A 20,277-nucleotide genomic window follows, 5' to 3' on the forward strand; every position below is an offset into this window, starting at 1 on the left:
AAAGCAGGAATATACATTTCATTCAGCACAGCTATTTTACCAGACATTAAACAAAAGAAATCTAACACATTTCTAGCTAGATTACTTACTAACTTTTTACAGTAGTTCTGAGCTGCATTCCTGATCTGTTCCTGGCAAAAGCATAACACATAGACAGACCCTTTGTTCCCCCCCTCCAACTTTGAAAGTATCTTGTCTCCTCATTGGTCATTTTGGTCAGGTGCCAGCAAGGTTATCTTAGCTTCTTAACCCTTTACAGGTGAAAGGGTTTTGCCTCTGGCCAGGAGGGATTTTATAGCACTGTGGACAGAAAGGTGGTTACCCTTCCCTTTATATTTATGACAGGGTGGCTTCTCATGTACATAGAGCTTATTTTGTAGTCAGAGCCTGCTTTTTTATTGTGGGAATACTACCTGTTTCCCCCATCCAAATCTGTCCTTTGAATGAAACATTTTTCCGAACACTAAACACATTCATCCTGTGGAGCTACACAAGGGATGAATGTGGCCCATACTATTTAACAAATAGAAAGATTGGAAAACATATACTGAATTACAGAAGAAGTAAATGAGTCAAACCACTAACTCCCACTGATTTCCAAGGCCTCCTATTACCAATAAAATGTTCAGTCACCAAGCCTGCAAAGATCATTAACTTTTACGTCCTCTTGTCGGAGCTGTCCTAAGATGAAACTCACCGACTTAAGTCGTTTTTAAACCACCAGCTCTCACAAATCAAGTCTAAGGTACTCCCAGTTTTCCCAGAGAGTCCAGGTTACCGCCGATGTCTTACTAACACCTCTTCCTGAGCAAGAACACTGAGCTGCAGCTTAACATGTACTTTCTTCACAACCTCAACAGCTATTAAGTAACTTACCCAGTGCACTTTAAATCCACCTTTGCAGCAATCCTAGAGGCATCACAAAGACAAATGAAAATGGGAAGAGATGGCTTAATCCTACTATCTCATAATTTGTACTACTGTACTGAAAGACAGGGATTAAAATACATCTCTATAGCTAAAGGCTTTATTTATATTAGATTGCCTTCATTTGGAAATGTACTAGATTTTCCCCCTCACTTTGCATTTGATTGCATTTAGGGCTTGTTGATAAAGTGTTGCCGAGTCTGAAAACACTTGTGAAGACTTGAGTTAGCTGACTTGGTACTGATGACAATTTTGTACTCAGGACATTCTAGAACAAATCATGTTCAGCATCATGTCACCTAACTGATTCAATGATTTACCTGGGTCTATGCTGATAATACAGTCATGGTCAGTATCACATAGCTAACTTAATTCTCTACAAATGTGTTCAAGCACAGTAACATTTGGTAAAACACAATAACATTTTGTAGTATAGACAAGCCTTTACCAGCATTTTCAGCCATTGATTTAAGTGAGACACAGATGTGTTTTCTTTGCTGCTCATGTTGCTCAGATATTAATTAGAGGTTTGCACCTGGTGTCTTCCTTAAGTTTATTGGGTTATCACTGTTGATTGGTTCTTTTCTCTGCTATTTCTCCTATCTGGCTCTTACCCATAATTGCTCCTGATCTATAATAAGCCAAGTTGGGAAGCCGCGCATTGCAACTTTCAGCAAAACTTTGTTTCAGGGGTGCTAGATTAGCATGTTCAGGTCCACTAGTGCTGCAGGTAAATAATTCCTGATCCACTCCACAGGCAGTGGATCAGGAATTATGATAATTATACATGAAAAAAGTATAATATTTTAAAAATATAATTAATCCTCATCATAGCTAAATCCAATGTATCCAAGAATGACAAAGGGTTTTACAATGGTGAGAATCATCATCATCATCTCCATTCCATATTTGGGGAAACTGATGCACAGAGAGGTTGAGGCCAACATTTTCAAACTAGGATACATCCAGTTAGGCCCTAGTATATCAGAGGCTGAGAACCTAGTTCTCCTGGAATTGATCATAAAAAGCCACCAGAGAGCTTCGATACCACTGTGGTATGTAGAAATACCAGAGGACAGTTAATGGTTTCCCTTTTATAATTTATTTGAATAGACTGTTCATTCTCTTACTCTAGTCTTTTACATTTTTTACTCAGTTCCCTGCACATGAATAGCCTCCTTCTTCCTCTGTGCTAAGTGACTTCCCTTTCCTCCTCCAACATTTCTTCCACTTAGCCTTTCAACAATGATCTGCTTCCTAGTGCCGTTTCCAGCCACTCTCACATCTGAACCATTTTGGTTTGTGTTGTCTATCCAATTCAGATTGTCAGCTCTTCGCAGCAGGGACCATGTCTTCCTACAAATTTCTAACAGAACTGCTCTGGAACTATTACAATTTAATAGGATTTTTTTCTTACAGTGTTAATGTTTTCTCAGTAAAAAAAGTGACTGAATTCAACAAGCTAGGTTCTAGTTTAGCATATTTCCATATCTGTTTCCAATTGCGTGTCTCGTTCTACAATTCAGAAACACCTGTGCATTTATTTTTAAAATAACTACTAAAAACTCTAACCAAAACTTCACGCTCAGAGCCAGATTCACAAAATCCTAGTCTTTGCAATTGAAGTGCACTAAGCTTACTTAGTTTAGTTAAAAATTGATTGAGTCAGTATGATAATTACAGTATATAGTGGAATCTGCTTATGATGAACTTGAGATGCAGTAAAACGGAAGTGAATCAGAATATATACACTGCAATTCTAGTTATAATGATCTTCAATAGAAGTGAAGGACCAGACTGAGATATCAAAATCTATTCTAAATTTTTCTATGGAAAAATTGTTTACCTTAGAAAGTTCCATTGTATTCAAAGAATTGTGTAAAGAAGTTATAGCCTAGCAGCTACCTTACAATACCTTTTTGTAAAACAAACATCCAGGATGTTAACACTTGTTTAAAACAATTAATTAAAAACAAACTGATTATGTGAGTTTAAACACTTTTCCAAATTATTTAATTTGTCTCTAATAGACTGTTTTTCCCAATAAAAGTTCATTTAGGGGAGAAGTACCCCACCCACCTCTTTCTCATTTCTAATTTTAAGTCTCCTGGTAATTCTTTTACAACATATTTTAAAGAATAATTGTGTAAAAAAGTGCTTCTCAATCTGCCTATTACAATATTGCATTATAAAGTGCCTAAGAAGTACAGAATAGTACATGAAATGTTACCTTCATACATAACTTCACGCTCAGTGGGAGTGTAATTGTATCCTTGAATCAAATCTGGAAGACAGTCCTTACAAAAGGAATGAAGACAAGGCAGCAGTCTGGGATCTCTTCTCTTTAGTTCCCACTTGCACACCAAACAATTCCTCAACAGATCTAGGCTCTCCATTTTCCTAGTCCAAAGTTTGACATCAAGGACACTAAAAGTCACAAAATGACTCATTACAACCACTTTCTACTTAATGAAGTGCTCGGTCAACCGAGTGAAAAATACAAACCACTGCAGGAGGCACGTTCTCAAAAGCAACATTTATTTAGCCCCTTTGAAGAAAGGGGAAGTTCCATGCAAGTGAAAACTGCACACCCACATTACTGAAAATAACGTTTTCTTTGCAGATTAGCGTGTTGGAAAGAGTGGTTTTAGGCAAACAAACCAAAATTCCATTCTCAGTACATAGTGCTTGCTACTTTTGATAAAATCTGAGGCATACTGTACTGTGGATCTATTTATAGTAATGCTAACTGTCTAAATTCTCACACGCTGTACTCTTTCTGCTTGCAGTTCTCAAAGTGGATGGAAAATGTTCCAACTTTTTCTACACTTTCTTCCCAACATTTTACAATCAGCAAGAGAAATAAATGGGAATAGGGCATAAACAGTTAAAACCCCATTCCCATTTGAACAATGCATGTTAGAAAGCTGCATACAGAAATGCAAAGATACTTGTAATTATGAACGTTTTTGCTTCTAAAGATTTAATAATGTGCCCCTTACACTCTGTACAAATGGCATCTTGGGGTTCCATGCTTACTGCCTCTCAAAGGCTACAATCAAATCTGCTCCTTTTACAAGTAAAACAATGTTTTCTCTATCTTTAGCCTGTGATTTCCAAATAAAACTGTGTACTTGCTGGCTTATGCCTCAACCGAGATTCTGAAATTGGAATTGAAGTCTCAGTTCCAACATGGAAATAATCCAAACATGCAGCAGGAAACTTTGGAAGTTACAGCTCATGGAGTTTCCTTCTTGTTATTTTATAGAGAGGGGAAAAAGGTGAATGTAGTTCTGCCCTCCTCCCCTCCCTGAAATAAATTGAATATTTCACCCCATTGGGCCACAGATCCTGAAAGATCCTCAAAGGGCAAGGGACACATCTACACTGCTGTTCATTGCTTTCACTTTGCTGCTTGGCCCTGGAAGCATGCCTTCTACAGGGACTATAAAGGGGCTCCACATCACAGGAGGGAAGCAGCTCAAACATGTTTGGACTGTATTAATTGATTAATTAATTGATGTTGCCTTCTCCCTTGTGTATGGGCAGAGGAGAATCCACAGGAACCCTTCACCCATACCCTTTATAGAGCCATTGCAGAGGGGCTTCTGTGAGGTAGGAGAGACAGAGAAGCATGCTGCAGAAGCAGAATACCCCACTTCTGCACGTGCAAGTGCCCCCTGCCCTCCTGCAACTGCTCCCCCACTTAGGTAATCATTCTCTTCATGGTGTGTGAGCCAAGACAAATCTAGCTGTCTCCCACAATAATATCGTAACAGTTCAGAATGCAGAGATGCATTTTTTTCAGACAAGTTGACTAAGAACTTCACCCCATCCACAATACAACTCAAAAGTGTGCCTTTTCTACTTTCATCCAGCCTTTCCAATAGATAGAAATCCTGATGTTCTATTTTATTTGTGTCAAGCTCTTCCACAGAGATTTACCAAGTATTCACATGCAATAATCAGTCTAGGACTCCTCCAGTGACATTTTTTTGTTTCTTTAAAAATAACCATGCCATTGGGAATAATCTGCTTCATTCCAAGGGCAAAATAATGGTGTCCATTCAGAAGTATTTTTATAAGTCAGAGGAAAAGGACAAAGTGGAAAACAAAGGATGGCTATTACTTGAGCCAAAGAAGTCCTCTCAGCCTACCCATGTCCCCTTCAACAGGATTACCAGAACTGAATAGAGAATTGGGCCACTCAATATCAGCCAGAGCTTTCATGTTCCACAGTAGGGCTCCCATTCCACCCCACAAAGTAGCTCACTTCTGCCTCCTAGAAATATAAAATCATAACCTATTAAATCAAAATAAACTTCAAAAAGAGGGAAAAGCAATGAATGCAGAATACAAGAAATTTGCTGAACTGAATGCAGATCGTTTTTATTTAATAAACCCAGCTGGAGAGACCATAATGTTGGTGCAGTGGCTTTATACAAGAGTAAACAGGATGACATACTGTTCCCATAGACTGCAATTCTATTCTAGCTTCCATTATCAAGACAGGAATTGTGCAATTGTGAAGTGATCAGTTTTGATGCTTCCTGCAAGCTTTTGTTCTTTAGAGGTCATCTGGGGAAAGTACTCGAGCTTTATTGCAGGCACAAGACACCTACCCATTGAACACATATAACATTTTCATATCATTTAAACGAGACGGAGACATTATGTGTTTCTCATTTAAATTATACAGTGTTACTAGTCTGCCCTTTACAAGATGAATGCCCCCTTACCGAAAGATATTTATTACATCTGAGGGGTTCAGAAAACAACAAATTTTCCCCGTTTACAATAAATTACATAATATTACCAGCATATGTGTAAACTTGGGGAACAAGCACAACTCTCAAATATGTGGGATATGGCTAGAGAAGCTTCTCAGGTCCTGAGTAATTCTGAGCAATCTCTCTAGACTTTACTGAGGGTCTGAGCCAGACAAACAAGCATATGAATAAAGCAACATTTAGACAAACTATAAACAACATGCACACATTTAAAGCAAAACAAATGGATTATCTAAAAGCAAAGGCTGGGAAGCATGCTCTTTTTATATCATGGAATAACAAAATCTGAATGACTCAAAAATTACGATCTGTCCATTTAAAAAAAAAAAAGTTTAAGAGTAACACATTTTAATATTAATTTAAAATTTTAAAACATATTGGACTAAATTTTAAAACCTGCCCCTTATTTTGCAACCACAACCAGTTGCAGGCGCAAATGAAAATAAGTAGCCATCTAGCTACTTGATTGCACTGGCATATCAGACAGCCAGCAATAATCTATCATTTGCATCCATAGTTGACTGCAGGTTCAACATTTTTTTAAGGCCCATTTAAAAATAAGCTCCATTAAATGTACCAATAGTATAATTAGATAACATGATAATAATAATGATTATTTATATATGAACTCACTTTATTTGATGCATCTTCACGATCCATCCTCCAGAGGTAAATGTTCAAAGTGGTCTTCAATCTCCAACAGTACGTACTTATACTTTAGAAAGGGGAAAAAAGGTGATCTGGGAAACTACAGGCCCGTTAGTTTGACCTCAGTAGAATGCAAGGTCTTAGAACAAATATTGAAAGATAAAGTAGTTAAGGACATTAAAGATAAAATACAACATGGAATTACAAAAGGTAGATCATGCCAGACCAAAGTGATCTTCCTTGAGAAGATAACCAATTTTCTAGGCAAAGGAACTGCAGTAGATGTAATATACCTGGATTTCAGTAAGACATTTGGTACCATTCCACATGGAAAATTATTAGTTAAATTGGAGAAGATGGGGATTAATACGAGAATCAAGAGGTGGGTAAAGAACTGGTGATAGGGGAAACTACGATGGATCATGCTGAAAGGTGAACTGTCAGGCTAGAGGAAGGTTACTAGTGGAACTCCTCCAGGATCCATCTTGGGACCAATCTTATTTCACATTTTCATTAATGACATTGGCTCAAAAAGGGAGTGTGCATGAATGCCATTTGTGGATGACACAAAGTTGGGAGGTATTGCCAATACAGACAAGGACAAGAATATCATACAAGAATATTTAGACCTTGAAAACAGAAGCAATAGAAATGTAACAAATTTCCAATGGCCAGAGATAGGACACTATAGGGAGAGAGCTCCGAGTTAATATATTCTCTCCTAAGTGTAAAAAGAAAAGGAGTACTTGTGGCTCCTTAGAGACTAACAAAATTTATTTGAGCATAAGCTTTCGTGAGCTACAGCTCACTTCATCGGATGCTGTAGCTCACGAAAGCTTATGCTCAAATAAATTTGTTAGTCTCTAAGGTGCCACAAGTACTCCTTTTCTTTTGGCGAATACAGACTAACACGGCTGTTACTCTGAAACCTCTGCTAAGTGTCTGGCTGGCGCAGCTTGCCTACATGCTCAGGGTCTAACTAATAGTCATATTTAGGGACTGCAAAGAATTTTCCCCCCTAAAAAGATCAGAATGGACCAGATCAGAGACCCTGGGGGATTTTTGCATTCCTCTGCAGCATGAGACACAGATCACTTGCTGGTTTGAACTAGCATAAACAATGGATTCACTGCAACTTGCAGTCTCTAAATCAAGACCTGGGGACTCCAGTAAATCAGCAAGAGGTTACAGACCTACTATAAGAATAGGTGGGTGAGATTCTGTAGCCTGCAACATGCAGGAGGCCAGCCTAGGTGATCATGATCATGCAGGGGACTGGACTAGAACACCTCTCAAGGTCCCTTCCCATCCTACAATTCTATGATGGCTCCTTCTGGCCTTAGTCTATGAGTCTATGCTCCTCACAAAACCTTTAACATATTGCTTCATTATGAATTAGAACACATAAATATATTAATTTTACAATAGGAGGCTGAGTTTTTAAGGAAGTGCAACGTTTAGAGAGATGGCTAAAACATTTTCCAGAACCAAGGCCATGGAGCAACAGTGCAAACCCACCTTATGAAGTACTGAGAGCCATCAGTACACCCTGGTTTCAGTTGAAGGACTCAATACATCACAGAATTAGGATTTCCAGGAAGGTGTAAATATGTTTCATAGAAGAGGAAAGCATAAGGCAAATGGTACCATAATTTGAGCATCTTTGTGGCTTAGGGCTGGGACTTTCATAAGTCATCTGATTTTCTCTCTCTTCTGTGTCCTCATCTTTATTTCTTGCTGATGCCATCAAACGGTGGTTTTGACATCTTCCTGGTGTTAAAAGGGGGTGTTTGTTGTGAGGATTCCACAAGGCTTTTACAACATTATAATATTTATCTTACCATATTTGTTTATTTTATAATTGATACATTGACAGTTATGTGGGTTGGCAGGGGCTTGGTTTCATTTGTTTAATACCACCAAACAAAAATACCTTTTCATATTTATAAAACATGGATACAAAGTAAAGAACAAGAGGGAAAACAAGAAAAACATTTAAAATTAAAAAGTTAAGTAAGTCTTCATTTTAATTAGCTCCTTCATTCTTGCTCTCTATTTGTGCAGAACCTATTAATGGGAAAATCCTTAGTTGGAAGTCTCTTAAATATCATCAGATGTCCTTCCTGGGAACCATATCAAATTGTAAAGATGACCACTGAGTATCTAATAAATTCTATCTAGTTTGGTGGTAACCTTTCTTCAGCAAAGGCTAGTACCTGATACTTCCAAAGAAACTAAAGAAACATAGGTTTCAGAGTAGCAGCCGTGTTAGTCTCTAGGTGCCACAAGTACTCCTTTTCTTTTTGCGAATACAGACTAACAAATTTATTTGAGCATAAGCTTTTGTGAGCTACTGCTACAGCTCACTTCATCGGATGCATTTGGTGGAAAGTATCTCCCCTCTGTATTTTCCACCAAATGCATCTGATGAAGTGAGCTGTAGCTCACGAAAGCTTATGCTCAAATAAATTTGTTAGTCTCTAAGGTGCCACAAGTACTCCTTTTTTTAAAGAAACATAATACACCTGATGTGGCACACTAGAACTATCCTGCACTATGGAGAAAAAAATAAATTATGCTAAATTCTAAAACACTGTCAGTAGAAAGGGTCAGATTCAGAGGTCTTAAGAAAACTGCAGTTGTAAATCACAATCTAATGGGAGCTGTGTGAGGTTCACAGATTATGAGCGTGTTCCCTCCACTCCAATTTCACTCACTTCTCTTATTTAGGTCATATGCATGCAGCAACTCTACATCTGTGCAATTTATAAACTGAAAGGTAAAAGACTAGCTTTATTACGAACTATGTCAACTGCTGGAAATAGGTTACTAGACACCTCAGCAAATGTATAGTACAAGACTGTAAAGGACAAAACCACTCAGGTTCACAAATGCTCCTAAACATTTACAAACAGGACCTCAACATTTAAAAAAATATATGCAGACATATTTTAGTAACAGTTTCTCCTATGTCATTCTCTCCACTTTTATTTGTACTAAGTAGCAAGTATTAAAGGACACTATCATATATTTAATGGAAAACTTTGGAGTCAACTGTAAAAAAATCCATTTATAAACAAAAATATTAGTTGTAATTAACAGGCAATGTTTTCACTAAAGTATAAATAGTTAAAACACTTGTTTTAAACCAAAATTATGTGGCAAAAGCAATTATCTTTTACCAGGTTTCAGAATAGCAGCTGTGTTAGTCTGTATTCGCAAAAAGAAAAGGAGTACTTGTGGCACCTTAGAGACTAACAAATTTATTAGAGCATAAGCTTTCGTGAGCTACAGCTCACTTCATCGGATGCATTGAGCTGTAGCTCACGAAAGCTTATGCTCTAATAAATTTGTTAGTCTCTAAGGTGCCACAAGTACTCCTTTTCTGTTTATCTTTTACCAGTAAGCCCAAGCCATTTTAAACTAGGTTTATAGCAGAGTCTGAAGATTTTGGAACAGCCAAAGAACTGTAAATATTTTTACTGTTATACTCTATTTGCATGAGCTTATAACTCAACCATGAAAGTTTATTTTGGGCCAATACCTGGCCACATAGGCTATGTCTAAACTGCAGCTGGGAGGAAGCATCACAGCCCAGGTAGACAGAATTTCTATAAAAGGGCTTCAGCTAAAATATAGCAGTGTGGATGCTATGGCGCCAGTGAAAACTCAGGCTAGCCACCTGAGCCTAGACCCAGGGGGGTTGGCACACTGGAGAGCCTGAACCGCCACTTGAAATGCCAAATCCTCACTGCTAATTTTTAGTGCACTAGCTTGAACCCTACTTTCACAAGTCTCTCTAGGGGGCTGGAAGGCTCGCTACCATGTAGACAATACCCAGAGGGTCTCATTTTGGGAAGGTATTTATTTTATAAAGAAAGAAATGACTACTCTGCACATGTATATCAAGCTCCCTTTGAAGAGGGTTACCATAGCTGAACATTCAAAAAAAGAGAACACTCCACCAGGGGAGGGTGGGTTTATTTGCTCACGTCCCCCAGCCCTGCCCCAACTCCACCCTTCCCCACCCCCATTGGGCCCCTTCCTCAAATCCCTGTCCCAGTCCCGCCTCCTTCCCGGAGCACGCCACATTCCCCCTCCTGCCCGCCACGCGAAACAGCTGTTTTGCGGCACAAGCGCTGGGAGCTAGGGGGAAAAAGCAGGCACTCTCTCGAGTGATCAACATTCACTCTCTTTCTTGAATGATATTATTTTTCTTTGGGGAAAAATAATAATGGCCAAACCCCAGACGTTTTTAGATATTTAAAACTTCCTCCCGGATGACTATTAAGAACCAAAAAGCCAGACACATCCGGGAAAATACAGACCTAGGGTAACGCTACCTTTGAATACTTTAAAAGCCCTTTAAGGTATTAAGGAAGATTCACACCACCCAGGCAAGGTAAACAGCAACTCCACTGTATCTATGGGAAAGCTGAGGAACATAGGGGTTAAGTGGCTTGCGTAAGGTAACACAGCAAATCTGTCACAGGGCCAGGAACAGACTCTAGAACGCCTTGAATCCATATCCTGTGCTCTAAGCACAAACCCACAGCATCCGCCATGCAAGCTCTTGCCGTGCAACAGGAACGGTATTTCCAACCACGCGCCCACCAAATCATTTGCCTTAAAAAACATGATTTTTTTTTTAAATAAAATACAAAAAAAAGGGGGGGGGGGGCTCTTCGTTGCCTTCCAGCCTCTAGGGTTCATGGTTTGAAGCTTTTCGCACCAGGAAGGCCACCACGCTACTTGACACACAAAGTACAAGCCGAATGTTCCCTAGCCCCGGGACTCCAGGAGCTGGGGCTTCAGGGGGAACATCAAGCATCAGCAGGCGGGTGACAACGTCAGGGGACTCGGCTGAGGAGATCAGGAACCGCAGAGGACTCTGCCCGAGCCGGAACGGGGAGCAGCCCGGGCTCACAGCCCCCCGCCCCCGGGGACTTGGAGCGCGCGGGGAAGACCTAGGGTGAGATCCTGCCTGGGCAGGAAAGACGCGGGACGAGACCCAACAGCCCTCCCCCCAACCCCGCTCCGCCCCTCCCCTCCCGCCTCCTGCCACCGGAAATAAGCGGTCTGAGATCTCGCGAGAGACCCCGCTCCCGTCCCTTCATTTCTGTCTCCTCCTCCCGCCCCTTCCCTCTTCTCGCGAGACATCGCCCCCTCTTCTTTCTTTTACCCGACGCTGCCAGCATGGTGAGCTGGGGGCTGCGGCCGCGTGGCTGGGCCGGGCCGGGCCGAGGGGGGAAGCCTGGCGCGCGCGGCTCCCCGCGCTCTAGAGAGGGGGCTCCGCGTGCTCGTGGCCGGGCCCTCCGGTGCCCGCGCCGCCCCGCTACCACTTTCCCGGGGGAGCGGGCCGGGCCGGGCCGGGCCGGGCCGGGCCGCGGGGGGGGGGGGAGCGCGCAGGGGGCGGCCTGGAGCCTCACCCGGCTCCTCCGTGTCGCCAGGAGGCCGGGGAGCTTCGCCCCAGTCCCGAGAGGGCGGGGGGAGGCGGGACCCGCTTTCCGGCCCGGCCGCTCGGTAACGCGCTCTGCTCTCTGCAGCCTTCCAGACTGAGGAAGACCAGGAAGCTGAGGGGACACGTCAGCCATGGCCACGGTCGCATCGGTGAGTGCGGAGCGCGGCCCCGCATCGGCTGTGCGTCCCCGGCTCCCCCTGGGGACCTATCCCCCGCCCCCCCCCCGTGCAGTGACAGGCTGCAGCCCCGCTCGCACGGTGCCTGCTGGGCAGTCGACGGTCGCTCGGGGGCTTGAGCGACGTACAGCATTTCCGGCCTCACGATTTCTTCTTGTCTCTCCTTCCAGGCAAGCACAGGAAGCATCCCGGTGGCCGTGGCAATGCTGGGGGCCTGCACCACCACAGGATTAACTTTGACAAATAGTAAGGCACCTAAAAACCATGCCCCGTCCTCCTCCTGTCTCCTAGTCGTGTTGAGATGTCACGTGGCGAACTAGCTTCCACAGTGGGCATTTTGAACGATTCGTGTAAACGGACAGGCTTTGTAACAAGGCAGCACTTTGTAGTCCTGCTTTTGTACATGACGTTCTTCTTTACACAAAGTAGTGAGATTGACAGTGTTGGTGAGTTCAGAATGGGGTAATTATTCAGGACTGGTAACGTGTTGGGTTTTTTAGAACTTAGTTAACAGAAGGTTGGGACACTAGTAGTCTGTTCGGATCTGAGCCAATGCAACGTTAATACACGGTAACCATACAGATCAAAAATGTAACGTTATCCTGATTTTATTAACCTTCATGGGACAAGAGATATGTATTTAAATATGGCTGAGACTAGAGTCACATCTAGACACTGCTTGTTGTCATGGTGTGCTAGAGTACTCAGAGAATAACTACTAACCTTTATTCACTGACTGTCCCTATTAGTGGTTCAGTCAGTCACCAGGTTAGTAACAAGGCCTAGACCTTCATTCCAAAGTTTTGGGTGGTCAGAGATTGCAGGCTGAACCAAAACTAATCAGAAAGGATGCACAGGTTGTGAATTCTGCTTACAAAAATACTAAATTTTATTTGTAGATTCAGAAAATGTGATCATCACTGAAATATAAGAACAGTTGATTACATCAGCAAATAACACTTCAATACAGTATTTATTTTTCTTTTCTGCCATAGGTTTTGCTTATTTGATAAATTAGCAAGAAGAACCAGGGACAAATTAGTTGATATTAATGTGTGTATTGAAGATACTTGTTATGAAATGTACACACACATTTTATTCACATGTAGTCTTAAACATGAGTCCAGATTTAAAAAATCCAAATACTAAAACTTCAGCTGCTTGGGAAAAAAAATACTTTGTTTAAGCATTTAACTTGCTTGAAAAGCCAATAGTTCCAAATTAAACCAAACAGAATGTCTATATTGATTTTTTCTTTCTAGTCATCCTGGTTATTTTGGGAAAGTTGGTATGAGACACTACCACTTGAAGAAGAACCAGAACTTCTGCCCAACTGTTAATCTGGATAAACTGTGGACACTTGTTAGTGAACAAACAAGACTGAACTATGCAAAAAATCAGGCTGGATTAGCACCGGTCATTGATGTTGTGCGCTCGGTAAGTGTGCTTGACTTAGCATACGTTCACATTGGAATTGGTTGCATTTATTTTTTTGCCTAGGGTCTTGTTCACTGATCTACTGTATTAAACTAATTCTGCTTAAATATGTGCCACTGCATTTTTCATCTTTGTTTGGCTTGTCTTTAACATTTTTAAGAACAAATTTAAAATTGTTTTCCCCTAGTATTTAATGTTCAGAGTTAAGAAAAATACTTTAAACTAGCTTCTGTGATGTATGTAATCAGTATTCTCCACATTAAACTCAGTCTTACTGGAGTCTGTCTCTCCCCTTGTGTACGTATAACTAAGGCTACGTTTTAGTCCTGGGTATTTTAAGTAAAATTCATGGATAGGTCACGAGCAGCAAACAAAAATTCATGGCCCGTTACTTTTTCTATATACCTCTCATTAAAACTGGGGAGGCATGTGGCAGTGGCCTGGCCCCCTACTGGGGGTGGGGCTGGCAGGCTCCCTACCTGGCTCGACTGGCATGTCCCCAGGGCTTCTGGAGGGAGGGGCAGTCGGGAGGGCTCTGTGTACTGCAAGTGCTGACTCTGCAGCCAATGGGAGTGGCGGGGGTGGTGACTGCAGGCAGTGTGCAGAGCCCCCTTGCCTCTCCACCTAGGAGCTGCAGGGAAATGCCAGTGGGAGCTGGGAACCCCCTGCCTAGGTAAGCACTGACCCTGAGCCCCCTCCTACAGCCAAACTGCTCCTGCAAGTCCAGGGCCCAAGCCATGCAGCCTTTAAGCCAACACCAGCTGCTACGACAGTCATAGAAAGTCATGGAATCCATGACAGACATGCAGCCTTACCTATAACTGCTCTGAGCAGTTACATACATCGGTTTTAGGAGACCACTGGAGGATGCCAGTGTAACAATGTGGCGCTCTCCCCTCCCTCCCCCCCCGCCTCTGAGCAATATAAGTTTTGTTGGCATAAGTGGTAGTGTAGACATGGCCTTAGAGCTTTTAGTGCATGTAATTTTCCAATGTAATGTGGGTTAGCCTCCCGACATCGAGGCTAGAGTCACACCCTGGCACTTATCATTGTCTTGGTGTGCTATAGTTCTCGGAGAAAGACTACTGATCTATATTCACTGCCTGTGGTGTCTCATGCCTCAGTCAGCCACCTGATCAGTAACATTGTTTTAATTAAAACTGATACTTTAGGCCAGCCTGGTTAGAGTAGGTCAAAACAAAGCACTGTGGGGGAACTCTTACCACTAATTTAAGGACTCCTGTGAGATCTAGAAGAGGTGTCATCTTTAATAGAACCAACCATCTGTTGGAAGATGTTAACTAGTCAAGCAATTGCTTCTATTGTTTCCTAGTAGCAGCCGTGTTAGTCTGTATTCGCAAAAAGAAAAGGAGTACTTGTGACAGCTTAGAGACTAACAAATTTATTTGAGCATAAGTTTTCGTGAGCTACAGCTCACTTCATCGGATGCATTACGATGAAGTGCGTTGTAGCTCACGAAAGCTTATGCTCAAATAAATTGGTTAGTCTCTAAGGTGCCACAAGTCCTCCTTTTCTTTTATTGTTTCCTAGACTCTTTTTCCAACATCAAAAGGAGGCAGCTAGCCCTACTGATATCAGCGCGGGGTGGGGGGGGGGGAGAGAAGCGGAATAATTGTAAGCTCTCCAATAGCCAAGAGATAAGCTGGGCTTTATTGTGTATCATGAAATGTTAGAATTTTGGCATGATTTTCAACAATCCTATCTTGAGCTGGTTGTGTTGGTTAACAAAAAAAGCCATTAAATGTGAAGAATCTGATATGTAAATAACTTTCTTCATGGACTGTAGAGTTCCATTATCTACAGATGTTTAGAAAAATTGAGAGAACAATTAAAATTCTTGGCAAAACTGTACCGCTCTCAGCTGATGTAATTTTTAGGCTTTGAGAGTATTTGATGATAAATTCACACCATGCAAAACTACTGAATTGCAAACATCAATCATGGCCAAATTTAAATGAAGAAAATGCAAATTTAAACATTTGTTTAGTTTGCATTTCTCCAATTAAAGATTGTGGATGCAGAGGATTATAGTTCATGAATATTTATACCGATTTCTCTTATCTTTCTAGGGTTATTACAAAGTCCTGGGCAAGGGGAAGCTGCCCAAACAGCCTGTAATTGTGAAAGCAAAATTCTTCAGTAGGAAAGCTGAGGAGAAGATCAAAGAAGTTGGTGGAGCCTGTGTGCTTGTGGCATAAAGGCTTTTTAAATCAAGTTTGAATAAAGACTTTATCAAATGCCTGAAGTTATTTTTTCAAGTTACTTTCAAAACTTAATCATGATACTGTGGGGGGAAGGTTAGATGGTGGCTTATAGAAAAGGAGTACTTGTGGCACCTTAGAGACTAACAAATTTATTAGAGAATAAGCTTTCGTGAGCTACAGCTCACTTCATCGGATGCATTTGGTGGAAAAAACAGAGGAGAGATTTATATACACACACACACACAGAGAACATGAAACTATGGGTTTATCATACACACTGTAAGGAGAGGTTTCAGAGTAGCAGCCGTGTTAGTCTGTATTCGCAAAAAGAAAAGGAGTACTTGTGGCACCTTAGAGACTAACAAATTTATTAGAGCATAAGCTTTCGTGAGCTACAGCTCACTTCATCGGATGCATTTGGTGGAAAAAACAGAGGAGAGATTTATATACGCACAGAGAACATGAAACAATGGGTTTATCATAAACACTGTAAGGAGAGTGATCACTTAAGATAAGCCATCACCAACAGCAGGGGGGGGAAAGGAGGAAAACCTTTCATGGTGACAAGCAGGTAGGCTAATTCCAGCAGTTAACAAGAATATCAGAGGAACAGTGGGGGGGTGGGGTGGGAGGGAGAAATACCATGGGGAAATAGTTTTACTTTGTGTAATGACTCATCCATTCCCAGTCTCTATTCAAGCCTAAATTAATTGTATCCAGTTTGCAAATTAATTCCAATTCAGCAGTCTCTCCTTGGAGTCTGTTTTTGAAGCTTTTTTGTTGAAGTATAGCCACTCTTAGGTCTGTGATCGAGTGACCAGAGAGATTGAAGTGTTCTCCAACTGGTTTTTGAATGTTATAATTCTTGACGTCTGATTTGTGTCCATTCATTCTTTTACGTAGAGACTGTCCAGTTTGGCCAATGTACATGGCAGAGGGGCATTGCTGGCACATGATGGCATATATCACATTGGTAGATGCGCAGGTGAACGAGCCTCTGATAGTGTGGCTGATGTGATTAGGCCCTATGATGGTATCCCCTGAATAGATATGTGGACAGAGTTGGCAACGGGCTTTGTTGCAAGGATAGGTTCCTGGGTTAGTGGTTCTGTTGTGTGGTTGCTGGTGAGTATTTGCTTCAGATTGGGAGGCTGTCTGTAAGCAAGGACTGGTCTGTCTCCCAAGATCTGAGAGAGCGATGGCTCGTCCTTCAGGATAGGTTGTAGATCCTTGATGATGCGTTGGAGAGGTTTTAGTTGGGGGCTGAAGGTGATGGCTAGTGGCGTTCTGTTGTTTTCTTTGTTGGGCCTGTCCTGTAGTAGGTGACTTCTGGGTACTCTTCTGGCTCTGTCAATCTGTTTCTTCACTTCAGCAGGTGGGTATTGTAGTTGTAGGAATGCATGATAGAGATCTTGTAGGTGTTTGTCTCTGTCTGAGGGGTTGGAGCAAATGCGGTTATATCGTAGCGCTTGGCTGTAGACAATGATCGAGTGGTATGATCTGGATGAAAGCTAGAGGCATGTAGGTAGGAATAGCGGTCAGTAGGTTTCCGATATAGGGTGGTGTTTATGTGACCATCGCTTATTACCACTGTAGTGTCCAGGAAGTGGATCTCTTGTGTGGACTGGTTTAGGCTGAGGTTGATGGTGGGATGGAAATTGTTGAAATCATGGTGGAATTCCTCAAGAGCTTCTTTTCCATGGGTCCAGATGATGAAGATGTCATCAATGTAGCGCAAGTAGAGTAGGGGCATTAGGGGACGAGAGCTGAGGAAGCGTTATTCTAAGTCAGCCATAAAAATGTTGGCATACTGTGGGTCCATGCGGGTACCCATCGCAGTGCTGCTGATTTGAAGGTATACATTGTCACCAAATGTGAAAGGAGAGTGATCACTTAAGATAAGCCATCACCAGCAGCAGGGGGGGAAAGGAGGAAAACCTTTCATGGTGACAAGCAAGGTAGGCTAATTCCAGCAGTTAACAAGAATATCAGAGGAACAGTGGGGGGTGGGGTGGGGTGGGAGGGAGAAATACCATGGGGAAATAGTTTTACTTTGTGTAATGACTCATCCACTCCCAGTCTCTATTCAAGCCTAAGTTAATTGTATCCAGTTTGCAAATTAATTCCAATTCAGCAGTCTCTCGTTGGAGTCTGTTTTTGAAGCTTTTTTGTTGAAGTATAGCCACTCTTAGGTCTGTGATCGAGTGACCAGAGAGATTGAAGTGTTCTCCAGCTGGTTTTTGAATGTTATAATTCTTGACGTCTGATTTGTGTCCATTCATTCTTTTACGTAGAGACTGTCCAGTTTGACCAATGTACATAGCAGAGTGGCATTGCTGGCACATGATGGCATATATCACATTGGTAGATGCGCAGGTGAACGAGCCTCTGATAGGGTGGCTGATGTGATTAGGCCCTATGATGGTATCCCCTGAATAGATATGTGGACAGAGTTGGCAACTGGCTTTGTTGCAAGGATAGGTTCCTGGGTTAGTGGTTCTGTTATGTGGTGTGTGGTTGCTGGTGAGTATTTGCTTCAGATTGGGGGGCTGTCTGTAAGCAAGGACTGGTCTGTCTCCCAAGATCGGTGAGAGGGATGGGTCGTCCTTCAGGATAGGTTGTAGATCCTTGATGATGCGTTGGAGAGGTTTTAGTTGGGGGCTGAAGGTGATGGCTAGTGGCGTTCTGTTTTCTTTGTTGGGTTTGTCCTGTAGTAGGTGACTTCTGGGTACTCTTCTGGCTCTGTCAATCTGTGTGCATCTTAGGAGCAATCTCTTCCTATTTAACTGCTACAATAAGCTTCCAGTCAAAGTAATGCCATAGTGAATTTACTTAAGCCTTTTTTCAGATGTAACCTCTTGAATACTGAGACCCTCTTTCATTTTGGAAAGCAGTATTGAAGCCTCCCTCAATGTTTGTTGAAATAGTAAATTACGTACCTTTGTAGTCCTGTAGGTTGAACTGAAGTGGGTGATAGATGGAACTCATTCTTAGAGAACACTGCTGGTGAACAAAAGGGGATGCAGGCTCACATCCAAGCAGCACATTAATTACTTAACTGCATAGAACTACTCTCCTTAGTATTTTTGATACCCTATGGTGAATACACACCCAGCGTATTCTATGTCGACAGCAAACTTCTTTGCTTGTGTACATACTACTGCTTACCCATTTGAGTCACTTTTGCAAATAAAACCATGTGATTTAAAGTGTTAAAAGCAAAGAAATTTAAGTTCTGAAGTCCTAGGAATGCAGTAAGCTAAATGCACTGAAAGCAATATATTTACATGCTAGCTTTCAGAATGTTGACAGTGTTAGTGCTGTTAAGGCTAAGGGCTTGGTTACACTTGTGAGTTACAGTGCAATAATGGAGCTCTGTGTGCACAAACTCACTACCTGTCCACATTAGCACGGCATATAGAGCGCTCTGACTCTGCTGCTACAGTGCTGCTGGTGCTCCACCTCAGTGAGTGGAATAACACTGCTTCTCCACTGGAGTGCTGCGGTGCCAGTGTGAATGAGGTGTTGCTTTACTGTGCTCTGATCAGCATCTGGAAACATCCCATAACTCCCTTAAGTCAAGTGGCCATTCTTGTCATTGTTGGCAAGCTCGCTGCAGGAATGCCCTTTCATAGCATCAGCTCTGAGAAAAAGCAAACGTTTACTGTGAGAGAGAGAGAGGGGTGGGAGGAGCAGGGGGGCCTGAACTTAAGACAGCAGGTTACAAAAACCCACTCTTCCCTCACATACAATGCCCCCCATACACACACATTTGAAAAGTGCATTGCAGTCACTTGCATGCTGGGATAGCTGCCCATAATGCAGCAGCATTGGGAACAGTGCAAGTGTAGCCATACTAGTGTGCTATCAGTGTGGAGAAACTGCAGCACTTTCCCTACTGTGCTCTATGAAAGCAGGTTTAACTCACAGTGCTCTACATCTGCAAGCATAGCCATGCCCTAAATGAATTCAGGATGTACATATTGCCATGATTCATTCTACAAACAAGGATATGGTTAATAAATAAATTACCCAAAACACTACCTGTAAAAAGCAAGATTATATACCCTTTCATTAGATAGGAAGATATATTGTGAGGTACACTAATAAGAGTTTAGCTGTGCTAATGAAATTTGGAATCCGCTGAAGTGAGCTGTAGCTCACGAAAGCTTATGCTCTAATAAATTTGTTAGTTTCTAAGGTGCCACAAGTACTCTTTTTCTTTTTGCAAATACAGACTAACACGGCTGCTACTCTGAAATGAAATTTATGGCTAATTCCTAGCTGTAGTACTGATAGGGTATGCCTTCTACACAATGAGGTGCTAGCAGTCAGTATCCCACCACAACTGTCAGTAAAGGGGGCATGTAGAAACCAAGACCTTGCATGTAAAATTCAAGCTCTCAGTTTGAGGCTGCGCACAGGGCAACAGGACAATGCCTGTGGCAATGTGAGGTGATGGCTTTCATTTCCTAGACTTCAGAGTAGCAGCCGTGTTAGTCTGTATTCGCAAAAAGAAAAGGAGTACTTGTGGCACCTTAGAGACTAACAAATTTATTTGAGCATAAGCTTTCGTGAGCTACAGCTCACTTCATCGGATGCATTTGGTGGAA

General features: G+C 42.0%; 2 protein-coding genes and 2 non-coding genes across 5 annotated transcripts in view; 3 read left to right on the forward strand and 1 right to left on the reverse strand.

Annotated features, from left to right (window-relative positions):
- The window catches only part of TRIM66 (tripartite motif containing 66), a 77,703-nt gene extending 69,106 nt beyond the window's left edge, over positions 1 to 8,597 (reverse strand). The window contains exons 1-3 of one of the 2 annotated variants that reach the window (XM_038406599.2): positions 7,295 to 8,597; positions 6,351 to 7,081; positions 3,158 to 3,354 (exon numbers count right to left, since the gene is read on the reverse strand). In XM_038406599.2, the coding sequence (XP_038262527.1) occupies positions 3,158 to 3,354; positions 6,351 to 6,364 (211 nt within the window). In that variant the 5' untranslated portion in view covers positions 6,365 to 7,081; positions 7,295 to 8,597. Of the gene's footprint in view, positions 1 to 3,157; positions 3,673 to 6,350; positions 7,082 to 7,294 lie in introns of those variants that run through there. The other variant, XM_038406598.2, reaches the window with a different exon arrangement.
- Positions 8,598 to 11,471: 2,874 nt separating this feature from the next.
- Positions 11,472 to 15,699, forward strand: RPL27A (ribosomal protein L27a). The gene is made up of 5 exons (XM_038406604.2): positions 11,472 to 11,564; positions 11,912 to 11,975; positions 12,173 to 12,248; positions 13,265 to 13,439; positions 15,530 to 15,699. The coding sequence occupies exons 1-5, from the start codon at positions 11,562 to 11,564 to the stop codon at positions 15,656 to 15,658; spliced, it is 447 nt and encodes a 148-aa protein (XP_038262532.1). The 5' UTR covers positions 11,472 to 11,561; the 3' UTR covers positions 15,659 to 15,699.
- On the forward strand, positions 12,652 to 12,783 carry LOC119858135. Its single transcript, XR_005293793.1, has one exon. It is a non-coding gene; the product is annotated as a small nucleolar RNA SNORA3/SNORA45 family (small nucleolar RNA).
- LOC119858137 lies at positions 14,456 to 14,587 on the forward strand. The gene has a single exon (XR_005293795.1). It is a non-coding gene; the product is annotated as a small nucleolar RNA SNORA3/SNORA45 family (small nucleolar RNA).
- Positions 15,700 to 20,277: the final 4,578 nt, after the last annotated feature.

Source organism: Dermochelys coriacea, chromosome 6, assembly GCF_009764565.3.
Source record: "Dermochelys coriacea isolate rDerCor1 chromosome 6, rDerCor1.pri.v4, whole genome shotgun sequence".
NCBI classification, from domain to species: domain Eukaryota; kingdom Metazoa; phylum Chordata; order Testudines; family Dermochelyidae; genus Dermochelys; species Dermochelys coriacea.